Genomic DNA, 12,408 nt, shown 5'->3' on the forward strand with positions numbered 1-12,408 from the left:
CACCAGCATTTATGCTTTTACCATAGTAAAATTATTAATAGAAATAAAGTTGGATTTTCTGTTGCTGTGTGCAGTTATGATGGTATTCCATTCCTGATGCATGACAGCACATTAAAGAGGACAACCAACGTACACGAGGTGTTTCCCAACCGAACAGATGCACCGGCAGCGATGTTCACATGGACCGAGTTGGAGACACTCAGTGCTGGATCTTGGTTCCTTCAGGTGATGATCCAGCATCTTCTCATTGGTATCACTGTGATTTGACAATCAGGTTGTCACATTATAAATGTTAGAAACTTATTTTATAAAATATGCATCATATAATTTTTATAACATTAGTAAATTATATGTTACCCTGGACCACAAAACCAGTCAAGTAGCATGGGTATATATGAAGAGTTTGGTTTCAAATTGCAATAAATCCATTTAGTCTAATTCCGTTTTCTATACCAAGAAAGTGACGAGATGAAAACCACTATTTTCTGTTACAAACTTTCAAACAGCATCTTTAGGTTATAATAACATAAAAAATTTAAATCCATAATTTGATTTTCAAAAATGTATTATAAAAACTGATAACTAAGTTTTTTTTTTTTATGTTATAAATCTATTGAATCAATGTATAAATGTGCATTCATCTTTGCCATGTTATTCATTCAGTTGACTAGTGGTATACACCGATTAAACATTAATGGCACTAATCAAAACACTTTTTCATTTTAAGAACACTGTCATTGCTGCGGTTATTTGGGACGCCGTCGCTGAACTTTTTTGACAGCAATCAGCTGTAAAATGTTTTGGTCCTGCTTGATTTTCGTTGACTTCGAGTAAAATAATGTAAAGTTTTTCATAAGATCCCCTGAGGTCAATGTGTTAGCGTGACTGAAGCTTGATGCTGTCGTGTGAGAACAAACAACAGCCGGCATTTTACTGTCTCGCGAGTGCCTCTCACGTAAATTATTAGATTTTGATGGCTTACGTTTCTTCTGCACCACAGAAAACCACCACAGGTTTATCAATGCCATCAATATTACTATTTTGTTTTTGTTTGTTCGTTTGTTGATCATGAAGTACAAAGTAGATGAGGAAAACTAGGATTCTGTGTGTATTCAAAGCGCCGCCATTATTGTTTACAATGCATGGAATGGTGCGCTGTGATTGGTTAAGCAGGTTTATTGCAATCTGCAGAGAAGGAGGACTGGCGTTTGTCACGGTTTCGAAAAAAGGGAGAAAAGATGACAGAATAACATTGCAGATGTCGGATTTTGTGTAAAATTAAGAATTTACTTTTTTTTTTAATGGTGTTTATCGCATTTTGGAACCAAACTCTTAATTTGTAGCAATAGCCAACAATATATTGTATGGGTCAATATTATAATTTTTTTATGCCAAATCATTAGGATAACTTTATTAATGAACAACTTAAAAAGGGATTTTCTCAATATTTTAATTATTCCCCCCCCCCTCAGATATCAGATTTTCAAATTGTTGTATCTCGACGAAATATGGGCCGTATTTATTCATCTTTTCGGATGTATACATTTCAATTTAAAATGACTGGTTTTGTGGTCCAGGGTCACATTTAGTTATCTGATAACACTGATTGGACTTTATAGTTTTGTTGGTACAAACAGATTCAAAACTTATTGAATAATGATGCAGTTCACATCCAAATGTGGTGTAGTTTTTTGCCTTCTTAATTAACCTCCGAAATCCCCGTTAAATCTCTGGTGAGATCAGTTGGAATTAAAGGCTTGAATTAAGCTTTGCATGAATGTACCATGCGTCACAGTCGACTCGAGTCGGCCCTAAAAGACGCACGCCTGCATCTTAAACCTCACCCTGTTTAAAGATCAACTGAAATCTTTGATGCATGAGTTTATTGGGTTTCTTTGTGTTATGAAATCCATGTACTATACCACCTTTGAGCTCATTAGACGTCACAAATCAATGTCATGAGAGTACAGTATGCACCATATTTAAAGAAATATGTAATGATGTGTGACCAAAGTCATATAATGTAATGATTTTGACATGATCTTAGTAAATATTAAAGATATCAAGCAAGGTTATATTTTCACAGAATGTTTTTTACATTTATGTAAGATGATTTTTTTGTAAAAAAACAGTACATTTCTATTTTCACTTTGATTCAGTTGCGATCATTATTCAAAAGCAAATAAAATCTTTTATTGCTCAAACATCACACATTCTGCTCGGTCTCATCTCTCAGAGGGATCCTTTCGGCACGGCATCTTCTCTTGATGCAGACATGAAGGATCAGGTCCAGAACCAAACCATACCCACTCTGAAAGAGTTTCTGAACCTGGCTGCCCAGCACGGGAAATTGGTGATATTTGACCTCAGACGTCCACCCAAAGGTCACCCGTACAGAGACACGTGGATCACTCGCACCCTTGAGGTGTTACACAATGAGTCGTTTATTAACTCCAGCCAGGTAGGTCATGATCCAGATGGCCTACTAAATTAAAAGAAGAAATGTGAACAGAAGAGTTGTGATGGATGAAGACCCTGCTTTGGGACACGGGTGTAATACATCTCCATAATTTTCTCGCAGGTGTTGTGGTTGCCGGTGGATCAGAGGAGTCTGGTACAAGACCTCGACCCAGATTTACAGCAGACGTCTGGAGATCACGCATCCATAGAGGAACTGCAGGAAGAACGCATAGTCCGACTCAACCTTCATTACAGTTACATGTCACAGGAACAGATCAGGTACATACAGATTTATCATAGTTATTATTGCCTGAGCACACTTAAAGCCACAATATGTAGGATTTTCATCACTAGAGGTCGCTTTAACACAATAATTTTATTGATTAGTTGTTGCAGCCTAAATATAACTACAGTTTACTATAGTAAATACTATGGTATCTTCTATAGTTTCTCATGTGAGGAATTTTTAATTTCCACTCAAACATTCTCAAACTCAAACGTCATTCTGAAGTCCGAACTCAATGTTGGACTAACGCCGTAACCCAACGTCCTTATGACGCCTTAACCCAACGTCCTTATGATGCCATTACCCAACGTCCTTATGACGCCTTAACCCAACGTCATTATGACGCTATTACTCAACCTCCTTATGACGCCATAACCCAACGTCCTTATGACACCTTAACCCAACGTCCTTATGACGCCATTACCCAACGTCCTTATGACGCCTTAACCAAACGTCCTTATGACGCTATTACCCAACGTCCTTATGACGGCATAACCCAACGTCCTTATGACGCCATAACCCAACGTCCTTATGACGCCATAACCCAACGTCCTTCTGACGCCATAACCCAACATCCTTATGACGCCATAACCCAACCACCTTATGACGCCATAACCCAACGTCCTTATGACGCCATAACCCAACGTCCTTATGACGCCATAACCCAACGTCCTTATGACGCCATAACCCAACGTCCTTATGACGCCATTACCCAACGTCCTTATGACGCCATAACCCAACGTCCTTATGACGCCATAACCCAACGTCATTATGATGCCATAACCCAACGTTATTATGTCGTCAGAACCTAAAGTCCTTATGCTATCAGAACCCAACGTCCTTATGACGCCATAACCCAACGTCCTTATGACACCATAACCCAACGTCCTTATGACGCGATAACCTAACGTCTTTATGACGCCATAACCCAACGTCTTTATGACGTCATAACCCAACATACTGCTGATGTCATAGCCCAACGTCGGCCATACGTCGGAACCCAACGTCCATTTGCTGTCGGAACGCAACGTCCTTATGACGCAATAACCCAACATCAGCCAAACGCAATAACTCAATGTCCTTCTGACGTCAGATCCCAACGTCCTTCTGATGTCAAAACTCAACATCGGTCTGACGTAACAACCCAACGCCCTTCTGATGTCAAAACCCAAAGTCCTTTTGACATCAGATCCCAATGTCTTTTTCTTTTCTTGAACCATACATAACCCCTTCTTTCATCTCCTCAATGTGTTTGTTTTTCATTTCAGAAAATACGCCTCAGTGAACATCAGCACTAACCTGTATGTGATCAGTCAGCCGTGGCTTTATTCATTGGCTTGGTGTGCTGGCGTTCATTCGGTCACTACAAACGCCCTTCACATTCTGAAGACACTGCGACGGCCTCTGTTTCTCATGGTGAGGTCACAGACATTCAGCATTGAGATTATTTTTGTGTTATTGTTTGTAATCTTGTTTTCTTCATCTTACACACGTTCAGACTCCAGAAGAATACAGTCTGATGTGGAGCCTGACGGATGTCATCTCTGCTTTCCTCATCGCTGCTGTTTTTATATTTCACTGGTGAGTTTTGATCCTGGAGCGCCTTATTCCTCTCAGGTTCAGTTTCAGTGCTGATGTTTTTTTAAAATTACCTGAGATTTTTCTGCAAACCACTTTGCATACTGTTTATTTTAGGGTACATGGAATGAAAAAAAAATAAAGGCTGGATTTACTTAAAAATATAGTGCATCATTTTTGCATCCATTTTTTTAAGTAATATTACATGGAGTTTTAAGCAATTTATGCAATTGCTTAAATTTTCAAATAAAACTGGATGCAAAAATGATGCACTATATTTTTAAGTAAATCCAGCGTATTTATTTTTACAGTGTGTCATGGTTTTGAACTAAAAACAGAAAACATTTTAAACCTAGTGGTCAACCAATATTTTTTTATTGACTGATATCAATATTGAGAAAGCAATGTGGCCAACATGAGTCCGATATCCATGTCCTGCTTTTCCCGGTAAAATGTGTGTCTCTCTCAGCATTTCAGCAAGTCCACTGATTTACAAAGAATTTGCATACAAGTTGACTTTGAAAATGAAAACGAAAACCTGAACGAAAAGTGGACTTTACATTTAAATTGTTGTCACTATCATTGCGTGAGCATTAGTAAAAAGCCTTTCACAACTTTTTCTATAATGAAATGGTAAATCGGGTTATAATGTTGATTTTTATCATTAATTAATTTATTTAAAATCTGGCAGAAAAATCTTCCATGCATGAGGGTGTAACAGAGAAAATAGTTTTTGTATAAGCCTTATTAAGAAGAAAAACAAACGCCTTTTTATTTTTCCAAAAGTTGCACTTTTTAACTAATTTTCAACTAATTTTGTGGCTAGGTGCTTTTTGAAAAAATAAGTTATTAGAATATTCTGAAAATCTAGCAACAAAATTGTTAAGTTGGCTTTCTTAAGTGAATGTTTATGTTAAATCACCGGTCATCTTTTCCTCTTCAGGTGGCGTGAGAGAGGTTTACCCTTCTGGTCTGGTAGTAGACAGGTGAATGAGAACGGGCCGTACAGCAAGTTCAGGACTGGTAAGTTAAAGATAAACAAACAGAGACCGGAAGTAAAGTTTCGCTCAGACGCATAATCGCGCCACCGCACGTGTGTCGGATGAAACCGTCTATAAATGTGCCAAATTTAAGTATTTACTGTTTTGTGTTAGATTGTAATTATGGTATTTAACATCATTAATAGTGTTTTAAAACAGTATTGATAGTTTTCCATTTAGTGAAAAATTATTATTTTTAAATGAATCTCAAGAAGTTTACTCCTTATCCACCTCCCCAAAATCGTGAGCTTTGTTTTTCCCCTGCAAGACCCCTTTGAAGTGCATGGCATTCGCTGGAACCCTCTGTTCTTTGATGGCCCATCGCTCTCTCTGGATTCCCATCTCTCCCTGCATGTTTCTCCTATGCATGGCTATCCTGTACCCATCTGACTCTTCATCACTCTTATTACTGCTGTGTGAGCCACGGTGATGTTTCTCCTTTTCTTCCACGCCTTCGTACGACAGAGCTCAGCGACGTCTGGTCCATCTCAAGTGTCATCGTTCATGTGGAACCTCACAACTCACCGGTTACACCCAACCTGCCCACCATCTCAGAAGAGCCGCCCGTCTGATACGGAGATCTTTTGGAAAGAGCAGTGGAGAGATGCGTGGAGGAAGCTTCAGTTGATGATCATCATTGTGCGTCTATTTCCATGCACATGAGCTTCAATTCGACACAGATGCTGCACGGAGCTGAGCTTTTGGTGTGAAGCGTTTCACAAAACTCCGACAAAAGATGGTTTTCCTAGACATTTCCCGACAGAACCTCACTGGAGGAAACTCCAAATGGGTCATAGCATGGAAATAAAGACACTGGAGCTGTTTTTATATTCACTTCATGAGTATCATGTAATTTGGACTTTAAAATACGAAATTGATCTTAAGTGGCATATAAGATGTAAAAAACGAACCCAGAATTTGGATCTGAGGACAAACACCCTGTTATATTTTAGATTTGAAAATAAGGCCTTTTTTAGGATCTTTAAAATTGGGGACATTGTGACATTTTTTAAATGAAAGTTTGCACATTTTTTCACAATTTTTACAGTAGATTTTTTTATTATTTATTTTTATTATTATTTTTTTATTATTGAAAGTTATTATTTTTCACAATAATTTATATAAATTTAATATTCATACATTTAAAAATAAATTTGATGTTTATATATTTAATATACATTTAATGATTTAATATAAACTTAATATTTATACATTTATAAATAAATGTGATGTTTATATATTTAATATAAATGTTATGATTTAACATAAATATAAATGAATGTAGTACCATAGATACTACAATAATATATACATACAAATGATATATATTTCACATTAAAAAAATATAATTTTCTATTTAGTTAATCAGGTTTTGGGGGGGTGAATTAATGTGTTAAACAGAAAAATGTCACAAAAAGTTTGGATTTTAGGGTAAAATAATTAAAAATAACTCCCTTAAAAGTACATTCTTGGTCTAATATAAAACTTCTGTACTTTAATTTATGTATTGCAATAATCGTGGTACTTACATGCTATTTCTTTATGGCATACCATGGTAGTGCCATCAGACAAAGATATGAGAGGTCATTCTGTTTCTCCAGCTTCTGTGAAGTTACTTTTCTTCAACATGAATGACTCAATAAAAGGAGCTGTATGTATTATTGACTTCTAGTGGTTAAACTTTTTAACCGCAGTCTAAATTCAAAATATTGGAGACGTTTTTCCATTCCCCTTTCTCGGGTTGCCAAACACATACAGTACAGGAGCGCAACTGACGATGGAAAGCATGTTTATCTTCTCATTTTTACGTTTGCAATGTTGTCTGCAAAATACAAACCTGCTCGTGTGGATTTTTATAACTCAATCTGCATCTCATTTCGGAGATTGTGTCCACCAAATATCACATTTATGGGCCATTGCAGTCTTATTTAAGAAACGGTGATAACTGGCAACCGAGCTGTCGAAATAAACTATAGGGTAAATTGGTGGGACCAAAATAAAAAAAGACATTTTGCAACACGCAAAAAAAAAATGATATATCAACATATATTTTATGTTACATTAGCTTAAAAAAAACTAGTTAAAATTGTTTAACCTGTCAATTTAAAAATCTTAATTTATCATTAGTGAAAACTTTAAAAATTAGATTGAATTGACTTGCATAAAGTTGTCTGAACTTCAAGCTGCATTTTTCTTAACAGTGCACGGAAGGCAGATTTCAAAAAGAGATTAACTGGCTACAGCATTGTTTTTCAGAGAAACAGATACGTGATCTTAGCATGTTTCCTAAATATCTACAAATATTTATTTTATTTAGTACAGTCAAAAACCTACATACAGCTCCTTTAATATCCAGACGCTCAAACTGTAGTGCTTGGCAAAAAAGAAAGAAAGTACTTGTCATTGCAAAGGCATTTGAAATATTTCAGACTTCTCTGGAAATATTTAAGATTTTAGGTCTTTAAGATTTAAGTAAAACATCAAATAAAAAACTGTAACGACAATCTGGAAGTTTGAAGTTAGTGTAATGATTTCTGGGAGGACATACAGTACAGTTTTCTTCTGTTCATTGAGTTACAGGCCAAACATGCCAAGAAATATAACCAGCTTAAAGATGTTTTTGCAAGTGACCAATAAATTATAATACAGATGTTGTTCAAAATGTGCCAGTCAAGAATTAAACTGCAGTCAACCCGCATCATGTGACTGCATACATACTGTAACTCCAGATGTGTGAGCTTTCCATGGAGTGATGAAACTTTTTTGCCTGTATAAAATGCAATGTCTAGTACTGATTTTATTTACTTCATGTAAATAACTACATGTCTTAATGTAACATATGTCTGTATATATATGATTGTAAACTGATCTTAAACAGCATTCTGATCATTTTTGTTGTCTCTTTATAAATGTTTTAACTGTAGCAGATTTAATATTTACACTTTTTTGCCAATATCATGTTCACAAAATTGTATCGTACACAGTAAAAAGTTGGTTCAACGTAAAAACGTACTTAAATTAACACCTGAAAAAATTATGTTTATTCAACTTACATTTTAAAGTTTTTTTTAGAAAAATAAATTTAGTAGGTGTTACCAATTGTAGAAATTTTTTTAAAGTTGATCCAACTTTTCACTTTTTACTGTGTAACACTACAATCATTTATTTAATAACGTTAGTAAATGCATTGGTTCATGAGTAAAACGACACAAGAAAAAAAATCTAGTTTTTAGACCAAAAAATATCAAATTTAAGTGATTTTGTGCATAAAACAAGCTAAAAAATCTGCCAATGGGGTAAGCAAAAAAATCTTGAACATTTTTCTTAAACAGTAAATTTAAGAAAAATTCGCTTACCCCATTTGCAGATTGTTTTGCTTGTTTTATGCACAAAATCACTTTAATTTGTTATTTTTGGTCTAAAAACTAGACTTATTTTCTTGGGTCGTTTTGCTCATCAAGAAAAAGCATCTTAATTTAAGATTTTTTTAATATTTTTACTGAAAACAAGACACAAATACTAAGAAATGTTTTTCTTGAAAATAATTTTTTTGCAGTGTGTACAGTGTACAAACCAGTCTTACCAGAAGATTTTGATATAAAACTTTTATTTTAAACTAATATGGTGGTTTACATAAACAAGTGGCAACGTATCAGTGCTTAGGACTTTAATCTACTCGTGAATTTATAACCATGATAAACAAGCAATACACTGCAAAAATGACTTTTCTCTACGATTTTCCAATTAATCGTTTTTTAAAACGTGGTCTAATAAAAATCGATTCTCAAAGAGGAGAATCGATTTTTTTTCTTTCATATTTATTTCCGCAAACATTGAATGTAAGATTTACTTTAATCTAATTACTAGTCTTCAACGTTCGTGTTGTGGCTTTTAATTTTTTTTATTAATTACCCACTAAACTGCTGTTCACTGTTCTTTTTTATTAATATAGTATTTGTATTAAATCTATATTCATTGAGTTGAATCGAGAATCGAGTATAAAAACCTACCTGAGAACCGGAATCGAAAATTGAATCGGAATCTAATCAATTTGATAACTTGTGAATCGAAATCGAATCAATCTGGAACATCTGAATCGATACCCAGCCCTACTTGTTATAAGTAGAAATCTCTAAAAATTATTAAATAAAGATGCTTTTTCTTGATGAGCAAAATGTCCTATGAAAATTTGTTTAGTTTATAGACAAAAAATATACAATTGAAATGAATTGTGATTAAAACAAGCAAAAAATCTGCCAATGGGATGAGAAAAATAATTTTTCTAATATTTTTCAAGAATTACTCATCAAGAAAATACATCTTGATTTAAGAATTTGTAGATATTTCTACTGAAAACAAGACAAAAATACTGAGAGTGTCATTTTTTACAGTGTGCTTCACTGCAAAAAATTATTTTCAAGAAAAAGTGTATTTGTATTTTTGTCTTGTTTTCAGTAAAAATATCTAAACATTCTTAAATTAATTTTTATACCAAAAATATCAAATTTAGGTGATTTTGTGCATAAAACAAGCAAAAAAATCTGCCAATGGGGTAAGCAAAAAAATCTTGAACATTTTTCTTAAACAGTAAATTTAAGAAAAATTCGCTTACCCCATTTGCAGATTGTTTTGCTTGTTTTATGCACAAAATCACTTTAATTTGTTATTTTTGGTCTAAAAACTAGACTTATTTTCTTGGGTCGTTTTGCTCATCAAGAAAAAGCATCTTAATTTAAGATTTTTTTAATATTTTTACTGAAAACAAGACACAAATACTAAGAAATGTTTTTCTTGAAAATAATTTTTTTGCAGTGTGTACAAACCAGTCTTACCAGAAGATTTTGATATAAAACTTTTATTTTAAACTAATATGGTGGTTTACATAAACAAGTGGCAACGTATCAGTGCTTAGGACTTTAATCTACTCGTGAATTTATAACCATGATAAACAAGCAATACACTGCAAAAATGACTTTCTTACTTAGTATGTTTGTCTTGTTATTAGGGCTGGGCAAAAAAATCGATTTTCCAATTAATCATTTTTTAAAACGTGGTCTAATAAAAATCGATTCTCAAAGAGGAGAATCGAATTTTTTTTCTCTCATATTTATTTCCGCAAACATTGAATGTAAGATTAACTTTAATCTAATTACTAGTCTTCTTCAACGTTCGTGTTGTGGCTTTTAATTTTTTTTATTAATTACCCACTAAACTGCTGTTCACTGTTCTTTTTTATTAATATAGTATTTGTATTAAATCTATATTCATTGAGTTGAATCGAGAATCGAGTATAAAAACCTACCTGAGAACCGTAATCGAAAATTGAATCGGAATCGAATCGATTTGATAACTTGTGAATCGAAATCGAATCGATCTGGAACATCTGAATCGATACCCAGCCCTACTTGTTATAAGTAGAAATCTCTAAAAATTATTAAATAAAGATGCTTTTTCTTGATGAGCAAAATGTCCTATGAAAATTTGTTTAGCTTATAGACAAAAAATATACAATTGAAATGAATTTGTGATTAAAACAAGCAAAAAATCTGCCAATGGGATGAGAAAAATAATTTTTCTAATATTTTTCAAGAATTACTCATCAAGAAAATACATCTTGATTTAAGAATTTGTAGATATTTCTACTGAAAACAAGACAAAAATACTAAGAGTGTCATTTTTTACAGTGTGCTTCACTGCAAAAAATTATTTTCAAGAAAAAATTTATTTGTATTTTTGTCTTGTTTTCAGTAAAAATATCTAAACATTCTTAAATTAATTTTTATACCAAAAATATCAAATTTAGGTGATTTTGTGCATAAAACAAGCTAAAAAATCTGCCAATGGGTAAGCAAAAAAATCTTGAACATTTTTCTTAAACAGTAAATTTAAGAAAAATTCGCTTACCCCATTTGCAGATTGTTTTGCTTGTTTTATGCACAAAATCACTTTAATTTGTTATTTTTGGTCTAAAAACTAGACTTATTTTCTTGGGTCGTTTTGCTCATCAAGAAAAAGCATCTTAATTTAAGATTTTTTTAATATTTTTACTGAAAACAAGACACAAATACTAAGAAATGTTTTTCTTGAAAATATTTTTTTTGCAGTGTGTACAGTGTACAAACCAGTCTTACCAGAAGATTTTGATATAAAACTTTTATTTTAAACTAATATGGTGGTTTACATAAACAAGTGGCAACGTATCAGTGCTTAGGACTTTAATCTACTCGTGAATTTATAACCATGATAAACAAGCAATACACTGCAAAAATGACTTTTCTCTACGATTTTCCAATTAATCGTTTTTTAAAACGTGGTCTAATAAAAATCGATTCTCAAAGAGGAGAATCGATTTTTTTTCTTTCATATTTATTTCCGCAAACATTGAATGTAAGATTTACTTTAATCTAATTACTAGTCTTCAACGTTCGTGTTGTGGCTTTTAATTTTTTTTATTAATTACCCACTAAACTGCTGTTCACTGTTCTTTTTTATTAATATAGTATTTGTATTAAATCTATATTCATTGAGTTGAATCGAGAATCGAGTATAAAAACCTACCTGAGAACCGGAATCGAAAATTGAATCGGAATCTAATCAATTTGATAACTTGTGAATCGAAATCGAATCGATCTGGAACATCTGAATCGATACCCAGCCCTACTTGTTATAAGTAGAAATCTCTAAAAATTATTAAATAAAGATGCTTTTTCTTGATGAGCAAAATGTCCTATGAAAATTTGTTTAGTTTATAGACAAAAAATATACAATTGAAATGAATTTGTGATTAAAACAAGCAAAAAATCTGCCAATGGGATGAGAAAAATAATTTTTCTAATATTTTTCAAGAATTACTCATCAAGAAAATACATCTTGATTTAAGAATTTGTAGATATTTCTACTGAAAACAAGACAAAAATACTGAGAGTGTCATTTTTTACAGTGTGCTTCACTGCAAAAAATTATTTTCAAGAAAAAGTGTATTTGTATTTTTGTCTTGTTTTCAGTAAAAATATCTAAACATTCTTAAATTAATTTTTATACCAA

General features: G+C 33.1%; 1 protein-coding gene across 3 annotated transcripts in view; it reads left to right on the forward strand.

The window, feature by feature from the left end:
• Nucleotides 1-8,253, forward strand: part of gdpd4a (glycerophosphodiester phosphodiesterase domain containing 4a) — a 31,689-nt gene extending 23,436 nt beyond the window's left edge. For 2 of the 3 annotated variants that reach the window (XM_065257823.2, XM_065257824.1), the window contains exons 10-16: nt 75-225; nt 2,237-2,461; nt 2,582-2,739; nt 4,015-4,162; nt 4,245-4,327; nt 5,268-5,347; nt 5,633-8,253. In XM_065257823.2, the coding sequence (XP_065113895.1) occupies nt 75-225; nt 2,237-2,461; nt 2,582-2,739; nt 4,015-4,162; nt 4,245-4,327; nt 5,268-5,347; nt 5,633-5,754 (967 nt within the window). In that variant the 3' untranslated portion in view covers nt 5,755-8,253. The remainder of the gene's footprint in view (nt 1-74; nt 226-2,236; nt 2,462-2,581; nt 2,740-4,014; nt 4,163-4,244; nt 4,328-5,267; nt 5,348-5,632) is intronic. The other variant, XM_065257825.2, reaches the window with a different exon arrangement.
• Nucleotides 8,254-12,408: the final 4,155 nt, after the last annotated feature.

This window comes from Paramisgurnus dabryanus, chromosome 9 (assembly GCF_030506205.2).
Source record: "Paramisgurnus dabryanus chromosome 9, PD_genome_1.1, whole genome shotgun sequence".
NCBI classification, from domain to species: domain Eukaryota; kingdom Metazoa; phylum Chordata; class Actinopteri; order Cypriniformes; family Cobitidae; genus Paramisgurnus; species Paramisgurnus dabryanus.